A 22,280-nucleotide genomic window follows, 5' to 3' on the forward strand; every position below is an offset into this window, starting at 1 on the left:
TCTCATTAATGTTTATACTAATCACATACTGAAATATTTTGGGTAGGTTAGGTACAATATATTAAAAATACTTCAACTGTTTCCTTTTACTTTTTAATGTGGCTACTAAAAAACCTTTAATTACAACTGTGGCTCATTACACTTCTAACAGCAGTCTACATTGGCTCAGTCATCTGAAACATACAAGAGACCTGAAATACCTGTAGCACTATGATCACAAACATTCACAAGAATTTTTTCCCTTGGTACAAATAAGGTTTTGTGATCTATTAGGAAATAATGGTAGCCAGTGAGCTTTAACTGGTATATATGATACAACCAAGGTTTAGTAGATGACTTAAGAATTTAAAATGGAAAAGATTTGTTAAAGGGGGAAATAAATGCACAAAGATGAAGTCCTGGTAAGAGTCTACATTGCACATCTTAGTTATAAGGGCCTCTGTTGCTCACAGAAAATCTGCTGATTCAGAGGCTTTCTAGGAGAGCTCTTTTCCAGCTAGTGACTCTGAACCCAGGGCTGCCACCACCAATGGCAGAGGAAAAGAGAGCTGGCTTTTAAGTGCTGCCACAGGGCCTATTCTTATAGGCCTTTGGTCTTTGAATTATCACAAAAACTACTGAGATATTTTATGCTTCCTCATACCAGTTCTTTGAAGCCCAGTGCAAAAATGTACCGTACATCTCAGTTTGGACTGTCCACATTTTCAATGCTCAAATAGCTGCACGGCCTCCCTGCCTTACTGTAGGTACTGAGGCATGAGAGCACGCACAGATGTGTAGCGGGTGCCTCTGCCGTAAGACAGAACAAGTTTTGGGTTTCTGGAGGTATTCAAAGTCCAACACAAGCATTCTTTCTAATATGCTGGGAAAATGAGAAAAACAATCAGGACTTGGTTACTGAATGCTTCTAACAGCAAAGTGCTGGAGCCAGTCAGAGGGCATCCATTCCCCTCAGGCCCCAAGACAGGTAAGAGGGGTGGAATCTATTCTTCAGCCTCCACTTTTTATTTTGTTTCTAACTTTCCTTCTCGAGTAACACAGTCAGCATATACATATAAGTAGATGTCTTTTACTCCTTTTTGGTCAAAGGAAAGGGATTACACAAACATGTATGGAAAGTGACTAACAGAGGCTCCTCTTCCCTATTATGTTGACAGTAAGTTGGACGTAAACTGTAGCTAATGGGGACAAATTTGCTCTGTTATCTATCATCATCTTATTTCCTGCATCTTATGGTTAGCATGTATAGAAAGATATCCAGTTACCTAGTATGTGGCCCTACTGTTCAATAAGCTTATTCAGCTATCTTCTTGGCTTTTCAAAGGATAGAATTCTGTTCCACATGCTACAATGCTAGTTGTTTTCATGTTTCTAAGATGTTTACACAAATGTATTTATAGTCGAAAAATTAAATCTAGCTACAGGTAGCTCAACAGCTCCATCCTCCTGCCGGAATCCCCCCACAACCCTCCCACTTCAAGTACACACAACCTCACTCCTTCCCTAACACAGTAACACGAAACACAACAAAAGGTTTTAAGTGTACATCATACATTTATTACCAACAACCCTCTCAACTCCAAAATTGGGCACAGGGATTAAAAATAAAAATTCATTGCACTACTTAGTAAAGCATTACTAGTAACTTTCATAAAAAATGTACAAACTTTGTTAAAAATTTATCAAGCCTTCAAATGATTTGGTTACAGATATTTATAATACGTACATTTAAAACTATGTGTTAACTGATACAATGGAATATGATTTGAGGATATGACTCAGCAAATGATTCCAAAAAACACCCCTGTAAGCTTTCATAATCTGAAACAAATAGCAAAATGAGGTAACCAAATGTACCAACAGGGGGGAAAATAGCTTTCTAATGAAGGCCTAAAGATATCTGTGAAAAATATTCTAAGTTGGTAGATCTCATTCAAAATACTTACAAGAGGGCCAAATTTAAGAATCTTAATAAATCACATTTCAGAGAGTGTATAAAATCTAAATATGCTTTCACATTTTCCAGATTTTGCTCAAAAAAATTCAGGACAGAAAATCCTAATGAGATCTTGATACCTGGAGGCCTTGACTTGTTTTTTGTTTTGTTCTATTTGGGGGGGAGGGGGGCGCTAAAAAAATTCAAAGATGATAATTCATGCAAATAACACAAAATGAAACCCCACAGCAGAGTTAAGATGGTAAAGCCAATATTGTTTTAGGAGAAAAGAGGAAGAAGGCAACAAACCAACAACTGCCTGCTATCTGGTGCATCGCTCAAGGTGACAACAGCTGGGCACGAATCAACTGTTCTTTCTTTCGCTAGCCATGAAGCTGCTCACTGTGGCTAGTCTGAGCTGGTTCAGACCACATGCATGTATGCTCCTAATACGCACGACCCACTTAATCAGCAAATCTGTACACATCTCTAAGGGCCCCATGCAAAGAAAGACATTCCCCAAGAGAGATCAGTCACAAGAGTGCAACATTACTTCAGGATTTTACCAACATAGACCCTGCTGCCTCCTAAATTGCCAACTGCCTCTCAAAAATTTGCTGGAAAAGGGATACTATGACAAGAATTCATCGTCCGAGGGAGGGAAGAGCTACTTTTCCTAGTCATTAGTACAATGTGCCTTGTTAATTAGGTATCTATATAAATTAGAAAAAGTGCTTTACTTGCATGCTTCAATAAAATGAATACTGAGTGTAGTAGTGTTATGTTAGATCTGTACAGATATAAATTTTTCGCAGCTATATAAAAGAGTCTATGTATAAGATGGGCTTTCGCCATTTTAAACATGATTTTCTATAATTAAAAAAAATAAAGATCAAACTATACGTGATTCGTAATGTAGCTGATTATTATGCCAATAATTTTGGTCTTCAACACGCTTTTTATTCATCAGGAACAGGTGGGGAATGCCCTAATGATTGAAAAGTAACGTGCACTTCAGCACTGTTGAGATGTATTTTTGATGCACTGACAAATACAGGGGTGAACAGAAAGTGTGCAAAATCCTATTTGTCTGACTAGATAGAGGCAACAGTGTCTGGAAAAGGGCAAAATTGTGCTTCTGTGAGAATTGACTTTACTGAACTCTAAGCTGGGATGAGCTTATAGAGACATCAAGGGAAGGCAAGTAGCATGGCAGTAACAAGTAGTTAACACTGTCTGAGTAGAAAACCGACACAGAGCCAACTGAAAGCTGAGTGAGGCTGGCAGCAAGTCATCACAGTCCTGACTGGGATTATGCAGCCTGCGCCACTGCAAACAAAGCAATGACCTCAACTGCAGGAAAAGGCAGACAATGCTGAGGACAACAAAAGAACAAGGGAGGAATCAAAACACTGCTGGAAAATGACTTTAAACAATCTATATGATGCTCAATGGACCTATAAAAAAAAAACCCACACAGCTATGTATTATTTCAGATCAACTAAATGAAGGTCAATTCCTGTTTTACAGCATTATTTTTTATACAAAAATCAAATCTTCGTTTATACTGCAAGTATTCTGGACCTGTTATATTAAATTTTTCTCAAACAAAAATTTTTTAAAAAAGCAATAAAACATCAAAGCACATCAGGTCTAAGAATTCAAGCTGTCACAGCACTTGATCCATCCTGGAAATCAGGGTTTCCATGAGAAGCACATTTACGGAGGGAAGAACTAGACAACTTTCAGAATTGGAGGTTGGCAGGTGAATCGATACAAACAGAAATATAGTTTCTTAAAACAATTTAGTTGCCTATGAGAGCTTAACAAAGAACATATCAGAAGTCAAGCTGAATTAGCTAATAGATTTTGTTCTGGTGGAAGTAAAGGAGGTGAGACTTCATGGGACCAGTGATATTCTTAGAAATATATTACTCAAATATCTTCAGATAGACTACAAACCTAAACATTAAGAAAAAAAAAAAATCACAGGTACTTCCTGTAAGAAGCTTACTGGAAATGTAGAGGAAAAAAAACAAAGTATCAACATTCAAATCACTGATTGAAATGCTAATATTGCTAACTGATGATGTATGATATTGCACCTTCTTTTTGGAAACAGCAAGTTGGAGATTAAAAAAATTTCTTTTTCACAACAGAATCAAAAAATCAGGTTCATGGAGTGAGAAATCTGTTACACTTTTTTTCTTAAGTGACCCACTTGGGACCACCAACGAAGAGAAGGTGACAGCTGCCTGAAGCAAAGGAAGAAGGCTTTTCTCATTCCATTTACTGGGAGGGAAGGGATGGAGTATTCAATGCTTATCATTGATGCACCCTTAGCAATCAGTGTGCAACAGCAAACACAAGGGAAAAAACCAGTGTACAGTACTAGTGCTGTTTAAATAACACACCAGATTATACATTGCAGCATAATTAAAACTACACACACATTCTTGGTACATGCTGGTATATAGGATCTCATACACACGTTAGCTACCATGCCCTCACACAAGTAGTTGCGCACACTCTCTCTCACACACAGATACACTTATCACCAACAGTCACACGCTGCATTCATTTCCACTCACAGTTTCTGAAGGCTCTATATAAGGTAGATTGCTATATCATCTGGAGCTACCACTTTTTATAAAAGCACATGCTAAAAGATCACGTCCACTGTAATCTTGCAGCAACACTCGGAATGATCACACAAAAACCAGGGAATGTTAGTGCACACACAAAATTAAGCTAAAGAAAAAGTCTTTGGAGTTCCAATCACACAGTTAGTATAACAATCCCATAATTGTGAAGACTAATTGTAAGCTTTTATAGTTGATTAAGTCACACAGTGCAAAGAAAGGTCCATTGACCCTTTTGGTAAAGGGAGGGCTGGAAGCCACACAGATTAAGTTCAATGGATAGTCCGTATATACATGTGATGAGGAACACCCAAACTAAATTTGTGCTCTTAGGTTGGTCATTCTGAATCCCGATGCACTTCTGAAGCATCAGCTCGGCAGATTGGGCAAGTACGATTTGCCTAAAACACAAAAGAGAAAACTTGTCTGAACTGTGATTTATACAATGTAACATGTTAAAGGCAACAAGCTATTTTTACTTCCCATATAGTTTTTATTCCTTATTCCTTTAAAAAGGTACAAAGCAATCATTAAATCTCTCTTTTAAAAAAATACACCACAAACTCAAAAGACTTAGCAGCCGATGAGTGTTTTTTTTTTTAATAGGTCCGTTTCAACATATAGGCAAAATTACCTATCACCAGTTCAGACAGATTTAATACCTAGCTTAAAACGCCCTCTCAACAAATGGCACCACCATTTTCTCAGTTGCCAAAGCCACAAAACTATCACCTGCTCTCTTACTTTCTAAAACACGTTATTCATGAAATACTCTCATCTGTACATTACAATAGCTCTCCAATCAGTCCTCCTCTTTTCATCCAATTGCCAATATTCCTTCTCTGTCTAGCCCAGAACATCATCATCCCATCTCAAAGTCTCTCAGAAACCTCTCTCCTTTCCCGTTCTCCTAACGGTGGCCAGTCATCTTTCTGAAGCACAATCTCAGTCATAGCCTTCCACATTATTTCCAGGATCAAGTCACACTCCCTCACAAGCATCATGACTTCACAATAAGCCAGTCACTGGCCATATCTTTGAAGATCTCTTCTCTTGCCACTCTCGCTATCAGCCATATGCAATCTGCTGTTTTCTGATCAGTCTCTGTTCCTACACAGCAGGGCTGTGTATATATAATACATTCTTCTTCTAAAAAGTGAAGACTCTTTGCCTTCAGGATGTGGCTTGAGCTAAATACTGGGCACCCTTACTCGGTGCTCACACAGAGGACTGATTCTCTTTTAACTCATCTGTCTTCCTCATCAAACTGTGACCTTAAGTAACCCAGAGGTATTATCATTTTTAAGATCATTCAGATCACCTAAATGAAGTTTAGTTGATGATAAAGTTGACTATTTTTTAAATTATTTTACTGCATATTTTTATTCTACTATAAAATACAGAATTTGTGTGCTTTGGGTTTTTCATATCTACAAAATGATAAGAATGAAATAAAAGCACTAGTGGTTCATTTCTCATGTAAATCTCTGACAAAGGAGGTCCAGTGAGGTCCCCTTCTAAACTCTTACAGGAAACTGGCCCCGGAAGTTCAGGCCTTGCCCCTATGTAACACTAGAAAGGATATACTGATGATCAAGTACACATAACCCATTTTCAAGTTTTGCACAATCACTCCCACACTGATGGCTCTAGTTAATTTTCACTGGCCTTTTCATTTGCAGAAGTCATTGAAAATTTTGTCTCCTTACCCGTCCTCCACCAAACAATGGACCTATTTTACATAAAACTATGGTCAATAAAGGAGAAAATTCAATGTTATTCTCTTCACAGATGCTATCCACTTTACCTTAAGCCATTTGTCGACACACTTGGCATGGAACTCGTGGTTACAGGGTAAAACTCTAAGTAGCTGCCTTGACTCAAAATCACACATGCATACTACACACCTAAAAAAAGCAAAAAAGATCATTTAACCATAAATTCAAGTGGTTTTCTATTTTGTTATGACTAATGAAGCCTAGAAAAACCATTTACCATCTCACTTTTCAAACTGTCATTTAAATTTTAAAACAAAATAATCTATCAATACCCTGAAAAAATAATGATATTAAGACATTTAGAGTGCTTTGCTTTACTGAGAGATCATCAAGAGAACTTCTGGTTAAACATCCAAGCTAGTCTTAATACTGAAGACACTATAATATTCGACAAACGGTGTTGAAACAATCGGACATCCATATGCAAAAGAATGAAGATGGACCCCTACCTCACATGACACACAAAAATTAACTGAAAAATGGAACAAAGGCCTAAACTAAGAGCTAAAAACTATTAAACTCCTAGAAGAAAACATAGGGGTAAATCTTCATGATACTGGAATAAGCAATGGTTTAGCAGAAATGACACCAAAAGCACAAGAAATAAAAAAATTAGGTAAGCTTAGGGGCGCCTGGGTGGCACAGCGGTTAAGCGTCTGCCTTCGGCTCAGGGCGTGATCCCGGCGTTATGGGATCGAGCCCCACATCAGGCTCCTCTCCTGTGAGCCTGCTTCTCCTCTCCCACTCCCCCTGCTTGTGTTCCCTCTCTCACTGGCTATCTCTATCTCTGTCAAATAAATACATAAAATCTTTAAAAAAAAAAAAATTAGGTAAGCTGAACATTAAAAAAAAAAAATTGTACTTCAAAAAACACCATTAACAAAGTGCAAAGACAACTTACAAAATGGGAGATATTTTTGAAAATCATATCTCAAAAGGGAACAACTTATATGTATAACATATAAATAACCTCTACAACTCAATAATAAAAAGCCCAATTTAAAAATGGACAAAGGATGTTAACAGACATTTCTCCAAACTTCTTTGGAGAAATACATAGGTGGCTGGCCAGTAAGTACAGTAAATTGCTCAACATCATTTGCCATCTTGGAAATGGAGATAAAACCTTAACAAGATACCACCTCACTCCCACTAGGACAGCTAGAATCAAAAGAGAATAATAATAACCACTGGAGAGATGTGGAGAAACTTCACATATTGCTGGTGGGGATGTAAAATGGTGTATCCACTTTGGAAAAAACTAGCAGCTCTCAAAAAGTTAAAAAAAGTTGGGGCACCTGGCTGGCTCAGTCAGAAGAGCATGTGACTCTTGATCTCAGGGGTGTAAGTTCGAGCCCCACGTTGGGTGTAGAGACTATTTAAATAAATGAATAAATAAAACCTTAAAAAAAAAAGGTTAAACAAAGCTACCATGTGGTCTATTAGATACCCAAGAAAAATGAAAACATATATCCACAGAAAAATTCTGTACAGAAATGTTCACAGCAGTATTATTAATACTAGTCAAAACATGGAAACGAGCCAAATGTGCATCAACTAGGCAGGGATAAACAACATTTGGTATATCCATACAACGGAATAGTATTTGGTCATAAAAAGGAATGAAGAAGTACTGATACAAGCAACATGATGGACCTTGAAAACATTAAGCTAGGTTAAAGCCGCCACACATAAAAGCGCATATACTGTATGATTTCATTAATGTGAAATGTCCGGGACAGGCAAATCTACAGAGATTAAAAAAAAGGTAAAATAGTGGGAGTCTATGCTGGAATAGATAGTGTTGGGGAAAAATAGGACACGGCTGCTTGTGGGTTAGGGGTTTCTCTTTGAGGTGAAGAAATGGTGTACATTTGAATTTGAAGATGGTTGGAAAACTCTATGAATATACTAAAAACCACTGAATTGTACACTTTACATGTGAATTATAGCTCCGTAAACTTGTTATTAAAGATATTATAATAAGCAGAATGTTTAGGTAAAAACCTCGACGAGGCTCTTTAATCTTATATAAAATATTCTAAGAAACCATTAAATTTCTAGGCAACCTAGAAATCTAGAACAGGACTGTCAAACAGAACTTTCTCAGATAGAAATGTTCTACATCTTCTGTCACAGCATCATTAGTGAGTGCAATAAAGAAACTTTTTATTTAATTAATTTAAACAGCCCCACATGACTAGTGGCTACCTTACCAAACAGCACAGGGCTGGCGTAATACAACAGAGACTACTTACAGTTATCAAGTTATCTTTGACTCTCAAGCTTTTCTTTTATAAAGGTAGAAAAGGAAATTTCAGAGTAATGTCAGAAAAATGTACTTACAAAGTCTGTTCTGACTGGTGGTTGTTAGGATTGAACCGATAAGAAGGAAGCTGTTCAATATCTGCTTTAGTCAGTCCTCGAGGCTTAGCCTCTCCCAGTCGCTCTGCCAGGTTTAACAGGGCCTACAGAGGGAAAGGGGGACAATTTTCAACTCTCTTTAAATTTTTTTAAGGATTTTATTCATTTGCCAGAAAGAGAGAGAGCAAGAGCATGCACAAGGTGCAGGCAGAGGGAGAAGCAGGCTCCCTGCAGAGCAAGGAGCCCGATGCGGAACTCGATCCCAGGACCGTGGGATCATGACCTGAGCCGAAGGTAGACGCTCAACCGCCTGAGCCACTCAGGCGCCCCTCTCTTTAAATATTCTATTTCAATAATCAAAAAACCCTAAAAGCAAACAAACCAAAGAAAAACTCAACCTTACCTTTATTATGGAAAATTTTAAATATATACAATAGTAGAAAAATAGTGTAATGAACTTCCACGTGCCTATAACCTAGGCTCAAGAACCACGATGAAGTTCACGGAGTACCATCCACTGGTAAACCCCAGATTAGTTTGGAACAAAGCTAAAACGCTGTATTTCATTGGTGAAACAGTTCTGTGTATATCTTTAAAACAATCCGCCCACCGCAGCACTCTGGCGTCTGGGGCTGTCCCTGCACACTGAAGGGTGTTTAGCAGCATCCCTGGCTTCCAGCTGCTGGATGCCAGTAACCCCTACCCCCAGTTTTAACAACCAACAATGTCTCTAGATGTTGCTACATAGCCTCTGGGAAGTAAAACTGTCCCCAAGTTGAGAACCACCCTTCTAAAAAATAAAAGACGTTTTATAAGAATATAACTACAATAACATCATCACACCTAAAAAACTAACAATTCCTTAAATGTCAAATGCCTCTGATTGTTTCAATTATTTTCATAAACACTTTTTTCAAAAAAACACTTGTCAGAGAGAGAGAGAGAGAGAGAGCGCGCACAAGCAGGGGAGGTAGAGAGAGGGAGAGGGAGAAGCAGGCTCCCCGCTGAGCAAGGAGCCCGACGCGGGACTCGATCCCAGGACCCTGGGATCATGAAATGAGCTGAAGGCAGACGCTTAATGGATTGAGCCACCCAGGCGTCCCTCAAAAACACTTCTAAAAATAGTCTGTTCAGGGATGCCTGGGTGGCTCCGTTGGTTAAGCATCTGCCTTCGCACAGGTCATGATCCCACGGTCCTGGGATCGAGTCCCGCGTCGGGCTCCTTGCTCAGCGGGGAGCCTTCTTCTCCCTCTGCCTGCGTCTCTCTCCCCCTCCCTCCGACAAATAAATAAAATTTAAAAAAAGTTTGTTCAGAGGCGCCTGGGTGGCACAGCGGTTAAGTGTCTGCCTTCGGCTCAGGGTGTGATGGGATTGAGCCCCACATCAGGCTCCTCCGCTATGAGCCTGCTTCTTCCTCTCCCACTCCCCCTGCTTGTGTTCCCTCTCTCGCTGGCTGTCTCTATCTCTGTCAAATAAATAAAAATAAAATCTTAAAAAAAAAAAAGTTTGCTCAAATCAGGATCCAAATAAATCCATATATTACCACTGCTTGGTATGTCTCTAATTCCTTTTTTTTACTCTTATCTGTTGAAGAAAACAGGTCAATGGCTTGCTTGTACAAATTCCCAGAGTCTGAATTTTGCTGACTGAACCTACCTACCCTGAGAATTTTACTTTCTTGTCCCCTGTACTTCCTATAAGTTGGTAGCTTTGACTATTACCATCATAAGGCTCATCATGCCTAGCTGTTATATCAGCAGTCACTGATGGAACACTGCTTAGGTCCATTAAAGATGGCAAAATGGTAATATTCTATCACTTTCTTTCTTTTTCTTTAAGATTTTATTTATTTGACAGAGACAGACAGCAAGAAAGGAACACAAGGGGAGTGGGAGAGGAAGAAGCAGGCTTCCCCAAGCAGGGAGCACAATGCAGGGCTCGATCCCAGGACCCTGGGATCATGACCTGAGCTGAAGGCAGACGCTTAATGGCTGAGCCACCCAGGCGCCCCTATTCAATCACTGTCTTAATTTATTAGATGAAATATTACTATACTGAACCACTGTCCCATATCAAACTGTACTCAGTAGCACAATTTAAATAGAAAAGGCAGCATGAGACCAGTGAATTTCCTACTTCTTGAAGTTATCACTAAGAAATCATGGATTTTAAGATAGTTTTGCTTCAGTTATGCTCTTATGCTTATTGATTTTATGCCAGTAACTCCTTTCTCCCAGTTTTCAATGGCTCTAATTACTCATTTGCTTTATCCTACAATCTGGCAGCCCCTGGTATGCTGCTTTCCCCTCTTGTTTAGGTGGCCACAGGGTTAAGAGAATGGCTAACAATCAAATGATGATGGAAAATGAGAGACACAGAATCAATTTCCCAAAACCTCAATAATTAATGATATGATAGCTGTGTCTTAACACGATGACACCACAATGCTGTGTTTGGTACCACTTATTTGGAGAACTGGGTCATCTAAATAAATTGCTCCCCCTTCACCATGCATGCCCCTAAGTCCCTCTAAAATGGTAGATAGTAAATTGTTAAATTTGATATCGATTGTAATTAGCAGATAAAATTTAGGATACAGCCCATATAAATCTTTTATATGTCTCTTATATATACCACAGGACACTTTGGTCATTGAAAATAACTTATAATAATTATATTCAATAAAGTACGTTCACTAAGCCCTTACTGGATGTAGGCTATAATGATAATCAAGCCTTCAATGAATTTATATGATCCAGCAAGCAAGACAACTAAAGTGAGGACGTGATTAATATGCATGGTTTTATAAGAACTTTAAGAACAAAAAGGAGGGAGGGACTCATTTAGATCTGGGAATGGACTAGAAATGCCTTTCACAGAGGTAGTATTTTTAGCCAGGTCTTAAAAGACGGTTATGTTTCCAAATTGGGGGGGGGGGGGTTCTTAGGCAGAAGGACAAGGGGAATAAAGGCACTTAGGCAAGAATGCAAAGGATAGATTCAAAACCAGAAAAGCAAGAGTCTTGATTGTATTAAAGTATGACTGCCAAAGATCAAACATATTTAACTCAAAGTACAGTTCAGAAAGGTATTCCAGGGGCGCCTGGGTGGCACAGCAGTTAAGCATCTGCCTTCGGCTCAGGGCGTGATCCCGGCATTATGGGATCGAGCCCCACATCAGGCTCCTCTGCTCTGAGCCTGCTTCTTCCTCTCCCACTCCCCCTGCTTGTGTTCCCTCTCTCGCTGGCTGTCTCTCTGTCGAATAAATAAATAAAATCTTAAAAAAAAAAAAAGAAAGAAAGAAAGGTATTCCAATGCCAAATAAAAAATATATTTTTTCAAGATTTTATTTGTGAAAGGAGGGGGGGAGAAAGAGAGAGAGAGAGAGAGAACACACAAGCAGGGGTACTAGCAGGCAGAGAGAGAAGGAGGCCCCCCACTGAGCAAGGAGCCCGATGCAGGACTTGATCCCACTGGGATCATGACCTGAGCCGAAGGCAGACGCTTAACCAACAGAGCAAACCAGGCGTCCCAAAATATTTTTCTTATACAGGGATGGTATCACTGTTTTTTCCATTGATGGGTACATGATCTATTTAACGAAGAGGTGTCCTCTTCAGCAAGGTGACTTAAGACTTCAGTACAGAATACCTAAAGGATAACCAACTCCTTTCCACGAAACTAACGTCATCAGTGTAGCAACAAAACCACGAAATTACTACAGCCCCATTCACTCTCTAGAAATCTGGAACTGGAATCCAAAGGACAGTGCAGTGTGATTATATATGTAGAAGGAGAATGATATAATAGCATTTTGAAAACTACAGAAGAATATAGCATTTGGCCTGATCTCTTCCACGTGTGTTAAAAAAAAAAAAGTGCTTTAAGATTGTGTGTGTTTGTCTCCTTGTATTGTCTCTTTCACATTGTATAAATAGAGACTGAGTAAGGCTGGGATGAGAAAGGTAACCAGCAGTATTAAAAAAAAAAGTCACAACATCACTCACATTCAGCAATACAAAGTTGCCTTCCAACCCCTAAATTGCACCTCCCATTCCTAACCTCAAATTATATATTATTTTATACATTTATATTTTTATATTTTGCATGTAAATATATATATTTAAAATATATATTACATATATGCATGTCATATATACTCATATGTATAATATACAAAATATATATTAATTGTATAAATATACGAAATATAAGCTACTTGACCTGCTGTCTTCTTCATTCTGCCTTCTTCATGAACCGTTGCAATCTTTTTTGCAGAGCATCTTCTTCTGCAAGCCCCCTATGCACCCCCGACACTACTACAAACCATTCAGCGATCAATCCCTGCTGATTCTAGTGTTAAGTCTTTCAAATTAAACCATATAAGAGTTTTAAGAATAAAAAAGAAAAAAAGTCTCTCAAAGTCTACTCTTATATTTGCAGTTCCCATAGCTCAGAACTGCATGGTTCTATAACTTGGTTTTCCTTCCACTAACGTCTAACCACTCCCATCTATTCCTTCACGCTACTAGCAGAGTTTTGACTCTTAGAGGCTGATGTCATCAGAACCAAAATGTTTAGCAGCTCCTTCCTCCCATAACAGACAAAATCATGTCTCTAGCAGGGCACACATACTCAACAACAGCCAGTTGAGATTTTCAATCAAATCTCTATTTTCTCCCTTTCACTTAAGACTCCAACTGTATGTTGTGCCTCAAGAATATCCAGCGCTTCCCTACCTCAATCTCATGCATGAAGCAGCTTTTCCATCCTTTAGGAACCAGCTTAAACACTTGTGCTTCCACAAAATCTTGTCAGAACACCCAATCACAATTCATTGTTCTCTCATCTACATTCTCTCACGGGAACTATATGTAATTTCTATTATAGCACCAAGCCTATCTTGTTATCATAGCTGTGTGGTGCATGTAGAAATATCCTAAGGATGCTGATCACTTTTTTGATACATACAAAAGATTTATCAAATGCATGCTTAATTAGATTAATGAGTGAATGAGCAGAACAGTACTTCTTATGCATATAACACTACCCAAACCAACTAACAGTTCACCTACTAACCTCATAATTTTCTACTTCTCCATCTTCCACGTCCAATTCAAAGCTGAAAGTTGGGCCCACTGCAGGTGGCACTGGAAGCATTGATCTGCAGTGAAAACAACCAACACTAGCATTGATACACTGATACATTACTTCAATGAACAGGACGGGAAGAACAAGGTTAATGCCAAATGAATAAAGAATGGTCAGTGTTAATCAGTGGCAACCCCTTAAAGAAAAGGACTGTACTAGTGATAAAAACTGACATTAAAAAATACAATTCACAATAGCATTAAAAACATGAAATATTAAGGATTAATTTAACAAAACACATGCAAGACCTATATAATTAAAAACTAAAAATACTACCAGGAAAAACATTTTTTTAAATTAACAAATAGAGAAATATACTGTTAAGGAGACTAGAAGATATCAATTCTCTTATAAATTTCATGCAACCCCCACCAAAATCCCAGCAAACTATATTTTAGTAGAAACTGATTTGCTGATATTAAACTTTACGTGGATCATGTAAGACTTTAAGTAAAATAATTTTAAGAACCAAGTTCTGATACTATCTGATTTTAAGACTTACAATACAGCTACAATTATCAAAATAGTGTGGTATAGGCACATGGTTCTGTGTATAAAAACATTTCCTAGTCTTCTTAGAAGGTAAGTATAGACTTGAGATGGAATTCTGGCCAGTGGGATGTAGGCAGGAGTAATATATGCAACTTCTGTAACGTCTACTTGAGAGGAGACAGGTACACAGAGAGAACCATTTTCATTTTTGCTAGTTGGAATGTAGATATAATGGCTAGAACCTGAGGAGCCATCTTCAATCATGTAGAGAAAGCCATAAAATTGTCAACATGGTAAAACCATTCCTTAATTATAGGGCTAACAATCCCTGAATCGCCTACTTCTGAACTTCATTACACAAGAGAAATTAAAAACTATGATCTGTAACCCTTGGGCATTTGTTACTAACTTAATCCTAACAGTATTTCTAAGGCACAGAATCATCTTATCTGTCCCTCTTTCCTTGAGAAAAGCAGCAAAACCAAAAGCTGGATATTTGGGGCACCTGGGTGGCTCAGTCAGTGAAGCATCTGCCTTCGGCTCAGGTCATGATCCCAGGGTCCTGGGATCAAGCCCCACGTCGAGCCCCACACTGGGCTCCCTGATCAGTAGGGAGTCTGCTTCTCCCTTTCCCTCTGCCCCTCCCCGCTGCATGGACATGCACACTCTCTCTCAAATAAATTGTAAAATCTTAAAAAACAAAGCTGTATATTCAAAGATGGCTAGTGATCACAGCTGTTAAGAGAGCCAAAAATTGTGAACTTTTCTACCTTTTGATTTATTTTTTAACCTTTTGACCTATTTTCTCACAAATTTCTTCCTCTACCACTTCTCCCTTGTTCTTAGCTCTTCTCTTTATTTTACCCTTACATGGTTCCCCAGCCCAACCCTTTAACATTAAATAAAAACAAATCTCTAACACACTTTAAATCATATATCACATAGAAGATATTCATAAAAGAGAATGTCAAGGGTATCAAAATTCAGAATTCACTAAAACGAGAAAAAAAGAACTTACAACACATATGGTAGTAAGCTGGGATGATAAGGGGGAGGTGGTATGGGCTGCTGGGATCGATATCTACTACGTCCTGTGAGCCTCCGAGGCATAAATGGAGGATAAGGCTGTAGGGGGAAAACGTTAGAACAATTTAAGATCATTCCACCTTGTAACTATTTATTCTGTCGAATAGCTTCTCTTCCTAAAAAAAAAAACCTACAAAATTCCTTACTATGTAAGTAACATCTGGTATTTATTAGATGTTAGCATAGATTAAAACATACACTTAGGTGTATTTTTTAGTGGTTGGGGCACCCGGGTAGCTTAGTTGGTTGGGTGCCCACTCTAGATCTTGGCTTGGGTCACGAATTCAGGGTGGTGGGATCAAGTCCCGCACTGGGCTCCAAGCTTAGCGTGGAGTATGCTTGTCCCTCTCCTCTCTGCTCCCCCCCACCCTTCTCTCTAGGAATAAATAAAATCTTTCTAAAAAAAGTAAATACACTTAAGTGTATTTTTAAATACAATTTTCCAACCAAATGTTTTCAAGAATACACTTAAAATTCTAAATATGTAGAGTTATACAGACACGGAACTCAAAACAAGTTATCACAGCGAGTACTAGATTAATAACCATGAATAAAAACTTACTACTCCAAAGGACACCTCCTGATGCAAAGGATCATGGGTTAGGAACTGCAAAGGAGCTGATGGAGGTAATGTTGGGGGATGGGCCGATGGAGGGTAAGTAAAACCTCCTACTGGAAGATGTTCTCCTAAGAGTTCCACTTCATTTTCTATCCTTTGCAGAGGCTGAGGGAGGAAAAAAGCGAACTAATACATTAATATACTACCAGTGTTTAGATAATGTTTTATAATAATAAAAATTAACTCCCCCCACAACACCTTTAAGATCATGTATTCTTTGATGTTTACACCCATCTAAATTTATAAATGTGGACATAGAGACTACAGTAAAATCTTCCTATTTTTTTATTGGATTTCAGTAAATCTCTGAAACATGTCATTAAAACACTTCCACTATCCATTCAAAGATACATTTTACTATTTGAAATTTCTCTTAAAAAGGAGACAGAGTAATTATATGAAAGTCAAAATTCTTATTAGTCATGATACACTGACCTACTCATAAAATTTTCGGACATTTAATCTTTAACATATGAAATTGAGCTTGTGTATATTTATAAATCAGAACCAGGGCTAAATGGGATAAAAGAGAGCAGGCATGATGCTATATTAGAAAGCTTATGGGCTTCAGCATCAGACAGACTCTTGCTGTTGTCACTAATCAGCCATGTGACTTTTATATAAATAACTTAACATGAATCTCAATATTATCTAGAGGACTGATAGGTTCAGTGCCTACTTCAAAAGCATGCTATGAACACTGAGACAATGTACAAAAGCAAAGCACACAGCATGTTTCTTCTTGACAATAGATTTACTGAGATACAATTCACATACTATAAAAAAATCACCCTGCTAAGGGGTATAATTCAATAGATTTTAGTAGATTCACAGAAGTTGTACGACCATCACCACTACCTAATTCCAGAGCACTTTCATCCCCCCCACAACCTGTGCCCGTTAGCAGTCCATCACCCCATTTTTCCAGTCCTCCCCAAGCCCTGGACAATCGCCAATCTACCTTTGATTTCTACAAATTTGCCTATTCTGGACATTTCGTATGTATGTATCATTTGTATCTGGCTTCTGTAACTTAGCATAACGTTTTCAAGGCTCATCCATCTTGTAGTTTGTGTATCAGTATTTCATTCCTTTTTATAGTTGAAAAATTATTCACTGCATCAGTTCATGGACATTTGAACTCTTTCCACTTTTCTGTTAGGAATAACGCTGCTACGAACATTTATGTACGTATTTCTGTGCTTCTGATTCTCTTAGGAACATGTATTCTTAAATGTTAGTCTGACTTCCTCCTGCAGTTAGACAATATCGACACACTGTTCACTATCCAAACAAAATTCCACTGTAGTATGGGAGCTTATATATGCTTAAGAGAAACCCCAACTGCTGACACTATGACAACACAAGTGAACCTAAGTTCTGACTTGGCTATGTGACCGACTTTTTAAAGGATTCCAAACTCAAATATAAGTGACGGCAAAATTTTGTTCTAACCTTAAGTTTTCAGATATTGGAAGCTAAAGAACATCCTGGCATCAATCCTGCCCTGATTCGAATAGAAGATTTTCTTGTAGAAGTAGTTATGACTTTTTGAATTAGCCAAATTTCTGTCCTAATTGGCTTCTATACTTGTCAGGAGAGCAGCCAGGCTAAGCTCACCTTCATGTGAAACCCAGCATGGTGCATAAATCCTCGGTAAAGGATGGTTAGGCTCTGCTAGAATACATGGGTCAAGTTCCCTTCACAGAACTGAAATCTTCTCCCCTAACCATTCCGTATGTTCTCTTTCCTATTCTCCCTGAATGCCTGACAGTTCCGATGCTTAACTTGGCCTGTCCAAAAAACATCTGGGCCTCCTTCCTGTGCCTTCCCTTCCACTTCTACAGTGCTTATACCCCCTCCAAACCCCCAAAAGAAAATGCCTCTCAGCTAAATTCCAGTCCCAAGACTGAATTAACTATGTTAATAGACGATCTCATCTTTTCATCAGACTATAGAAAAACAGGACTTAAAAAAACCACAGAAAACAAAGGGAAAAACCACTTGAGGCTCAGAAATTAACCTTACTAAACGAATGTAATTATTATAGCAAGTATAAACAACTTTATCAACTTTCATTTTCCATCACTTTAGAAATACCTAAATGGAAAAAAACAGAATTTTTCTTCAGATTTACTTCCTGAAGGATTACACATATAAGAACAAATTTAAATTATACAAGAGACATATAAAAAAACTAGAAAAATTTAAGCAACCAAGATAATTTTAGGTAAAGATGTTTATATTAATTTGTATGTCTGTGAATTCCCTAATTCTTTTAAGAACCAAAAGAATGCCTCAATTATAGTTTTTAAATGGTAACAAATTGTATCTATTACATTAATCTGCCTCTTAGGTCTACACATTCTCTGAAAATTAAAGACGTAAGAGTAGATACCTACCGATCTTGATTGCTGTGTTTGGAAAGGGACAAACTGGCCTGGTGGTGGCAAATGAGGAGGATGATGGGGAGAAAGGTGAGGAGGATGTAAAAGGAATGGGTCACTAGAAATAAGGGGCGGGAACGCAGCATATGGTACTGGTAAGTGCTGAACTGAACATGCTTGAAGCATCTGTAAAAGAAATTGTTATTTGTTTAATGTATCAATATATTACTAATAATTTTTTTAAAAATCTATACATTGAGATTGAAATGTCATTGCCATAGCCCCCTCAAATATCACACCAAAATGTCTTAACCTACATTAACAATGAAATAGTAGTGTGTTTTTGCATCTATCAGTAAAATATTGATAACTAGTAACTTCCTCTTTGACACCTAAGAAATGGGGTGAAGTATGCAGCATAGAAGAGGAAGCTCCTTCTACTTGACTGAAGAAGCAGACATTACTGCTTTCCTTTCTAAAAATCCCTCCTTCTCAATCTTATAGAAATTTTTTTATTTACAGAATTCTGATATTTATTAAGAGCCCAACTCACAGCTAAGTCCCTTATGTTATTTCTCTCAATATTTTAGTCTGCTATTTAGCACACTGATTCCATAATCCATTATTGAGAAACCAAGGTTGGGATAAATTAATAAATTAAACTAGTGTTGGTATCTGTGTGTTCCTTTTAATCTCACATTCAAAATAAGGATATAAGGATTATATTTAGTTTCAGCAAAGTGCTTTACTTTGAAGACCTTAGACAAGTCCTTTAAATTCTCTGGATTTCAGAGACCTCATCTGTGAAATAAGGAAGTTGGACTGGGGGTTGGTAGATTAAAGGATAAAACATAAACTTAAGAGGCAGAAAGAAGTGGATGTGAATCACTGCTCTCTCATACTAACTGTCTCTGTGACATTAAGCAAGTCATTTTCAATTTCATCATCTAGTAAATTTTTACCACAGGCTTCCTCAGTGAGCAATAAGTAAGACCAAGCACTAAAAGTGCCTGTTAAAATCCACTAAGTGCTGAGACTATTACTGCTGATCACTAAAGCCTCTGAGACCAACTTATTAACTAGTTCAATTTCCTATGTTAGTACCCTAAACCCAACCTTTATCAAGGTTTAATTATAAAGTGCTGATACATGCTTTGTCTTCAGGATATTCAAATATGTATAATTTAATTTGAAAATATACCAAGTTTTAAAGCTAATTTTATTAAACTGTATTCTAAGTATGCTTTGAGATTCCTGTTACAGTAAAATTGCCTTTTTTACTTGAAAGTGAAAAGCTTTTTACAAAGAGCAGTCTCTTCCAACTCTGTTTGCTTACAGAACACACTTAGCCATTCTAAGGGGACTGCAGACTTACTGGAGGAGGCACACTACAGACAGGGAGGTGCTGTCCACTGAAAACCACAGAGCATCCTGGGACCTGCTGTGTACTGCAAGCAGGGATGTGCTGGCCTGTGCAGAGTGGGATCCCATGTGGTGCCACTGTTGTTACTGTGTAAGAAACAGGGACAGTGCCCTGATGGAGCTATTAGGAAAGAAAAACAGAACCTTAGAACTTCAGCTGTTTGAATAAAAAAAAAAATCAACTATTAAAAATTAAAATCTGGGCCTTTATTGATTCCCCTCTCAGCTGCACAAAGTTTCACAATGTACTTCTCCAACAGTTTCAACCAGAATATTCTTTGTCTTTGTATAGGACAGCTGACTGTTTCAAGAATAGTATACGAAACCCACAGAACTGTAACTCAACTTGACCCTCAAAAAAACCTGAAATGTCCAGGAAAAAATGAACTGTTGTATTAACTCTTCTAGTCTGCTTTATAGAGAAAACTCTTCTGAGGAAACTTGGAAACAGGAAAGCTGTATCTTCTAATACCTAGATATATCCAACAGGAAGGTTTTTTTTAAATTTAAATCTAACTTGTAAAATAATGTAAAGTAGAATTAAAAAAGTTAAATAATTTCCTTCTCTCTTGGCCAGTCTGATTCCTATCCTACCTGAGCCAAACAATGTTTATAACATATAACCCTTCAACAACTTTCTCCAGGAGCATACGAATATATACAAACAGATTACCCACAAATTGTTGTCGTGTTTTTTTTTCCCCTTAGCATAAATGAGATATTACCTTGCAAATTACTTTCTTCAATTCGTATTGTAGATATCTCTTCAAGGGAGTTAAAGTCAATTCATTCTTTTTGATACCAGCCAAATATTTCAAGTACACTCCGTTTAACACAGTCCTATCACTAATATACTAATGGGCTATTCATGTTGTTTTCACTCTTTCGCCAATGCAAACACAACTGTAAAAAAATATATCACTGAATATATCCTTACATACTAGAAGTTACACTTATTTCAGAGGGATTCTGGGTAAAAGGGTGTATTTTACATTTTTGCAAAAGGCTGAGTAAGCCACAATCCTAATAGTAACAACAGGGCCCATTTCCCAGCACCTCCACTCAAAGTAGATGTACTTGTTATCACAACTGTGCTTACCTACCTGAAGAATGGAAAAACAACAACAACAACAACAACAACAACAAACCAGTATTAACATGCTTGCTTAAATTTGCATTTCCCTGACTAGAGCAGCTAAATATCTTATAATAGGTTTATTAACCATTTAGAGTACCTGTTCTGTAAACTATCCTTTGCTCACTGACCATTTCTTTTTCTTTTTTTTTTTTAGATTTTATTTATTTATTCGACAGAGATAGAGACAGCCAGTGAGAGAGGGAACACAAGCAGGGGGAGTGGGAGAGGAAGAAGCACGCTCATAGAAGAACAACCTGATGTGGGGCTCGATCCCACAACGCTGGGATCACGCCCTGAGTTGAAGGCAGACGCTTAACGACTGTGCCACCCAGGCGCCCCATCACTGACCATTTTCTATCAGGTTTTCTGTCACCTTCATTTAGAATTTATTTTTTTTTTATTTTTATTTTTTTTTTTTAAGATTTTGTTTATTTATTCGACAGAGACAGAGACAGCCAGCGAGAGAGGGAACACAAGCAGGGGGAGTGGGAGAGGAAGAAGCAGGCTCACAGCAGAGGAGCCTGACGTGGGGCTCGATCCCATAACGCCGGGATCACGCCCTGAGCCGAAGGCAGACGCTTAACCGCTGTGCCACCCAGGCGCCCCTAGAATTTATTTTTAATTAGAGATACAAATCTACTGCTTGTCATGTCTAACAAAGCTATTTTCCCAGTCTATCTTTTATCTTTTGATTAACCTTTTAATAGTAAATTCCATCTTTCATGAATTTTATTTATTTTTTAAATATTTTATTTATTTATTTACTTATTTATTTATTAGAGACACAACCAGTGAGAGAGGGAACACAAACAGGGGGAATGGGACAGGAAGAAGCAGGCTCCCAGTGGAGCAGAGAGCCCAATGTGGGGCTCGATTCCAGGACCCTAGGATCACGCCCTGAGCCAAAGGCAGATGCTTAATGACTGAGCCACCCAGGAGCCCCCATGAATTTTATTTTTTGAATATAAATTTATAGTACCCTTTATTGATGAGGATATACATATATATTCCTAAACTTTCTAATCCTTTTATTTTTTACATTTAATTTATATTCCAACTAAAATTTACTTTTGTTTATAATGTGAAGTAGGGTCCTAATTTTTTCTTGCAATACTTGTTTCATTTATTAGGACACCCTTTTCCCCTCTAAACAGAAATAGCATCTTTTCCCACTCAATAACTTCCCACTTATATTCTGTGCCAAATTCATGTTGCTTTATAGTCATCTTACTAGAAATTAGTATCTAGGAAGACAAGTTCTTCTTA

General features: G+C 37.9%; 1 protein-coding gene across 13 annotated transcripts in view; it reads right to left on the reverse strand.

The window, feature by feature from the left end:
* Positions 1-1,534: 1,534 nt before the first annotated feature.
* Positions 1,535-22,280, reverse strand: part of RNF38 (ring finger protein 38) — a 66,817-nt gene continuing 46,071 nt past the window's right edge. For all 13 annotated transcript variants that reach the window (XM_011224564.3, XM_011224563.3, XM_034664119.1 and 10 more), the window contains 8 exons: positions 19,830-19,997; positions 18,470-18,640; positions 16,011-16,172; positions 15,381-15,487; positions 13,799-13,883; positions 8,703-8,824; positions 6,386-6,485; positions 1,535-4,979 (listed from right to left, as the gene is read on the reverse strand). In XM_011224564.3, the coding sequence (XP_011222866.1) occupies positions 4,917-4,979; positions 6,386-6,485; positions 8,703-8,824; positions 13,799-13,883; positions 15,381-15,487; positions 16,011-16,172; positions 18,470-18,640; positions 19,830-19,997 (978 nt within the window). In that variant the 3' untranslated portion in view covers positions 1,535-4,916. The remainder of the gene's footprint in view (positions 4,980-6,385; positions 6,486-8,702; positions 8,825-13,798; positions 13,884-15,380; positions 15,488-16,010; positions 16,173-18,469; positions 18,641-19,829; positions 19,998-22,280) is intronic.

This window comes from Ailuropoda melanoleuca, chromosome 7, assembly GCF_002007445.2.
Source record: "Ailuropoda melanoleuca isolate Jingjing chromosome 7, ASM200744v2, whole genome shotgun sequence".
In the NCBI taxonomy this organism is placed as follows: domain Eukaryota; kingdom Metazoa; phylum Chordata; class Mammalia; order Carnivora; family Ursidae; genus Ailuropoda; species Ailuropoda melanoleuca.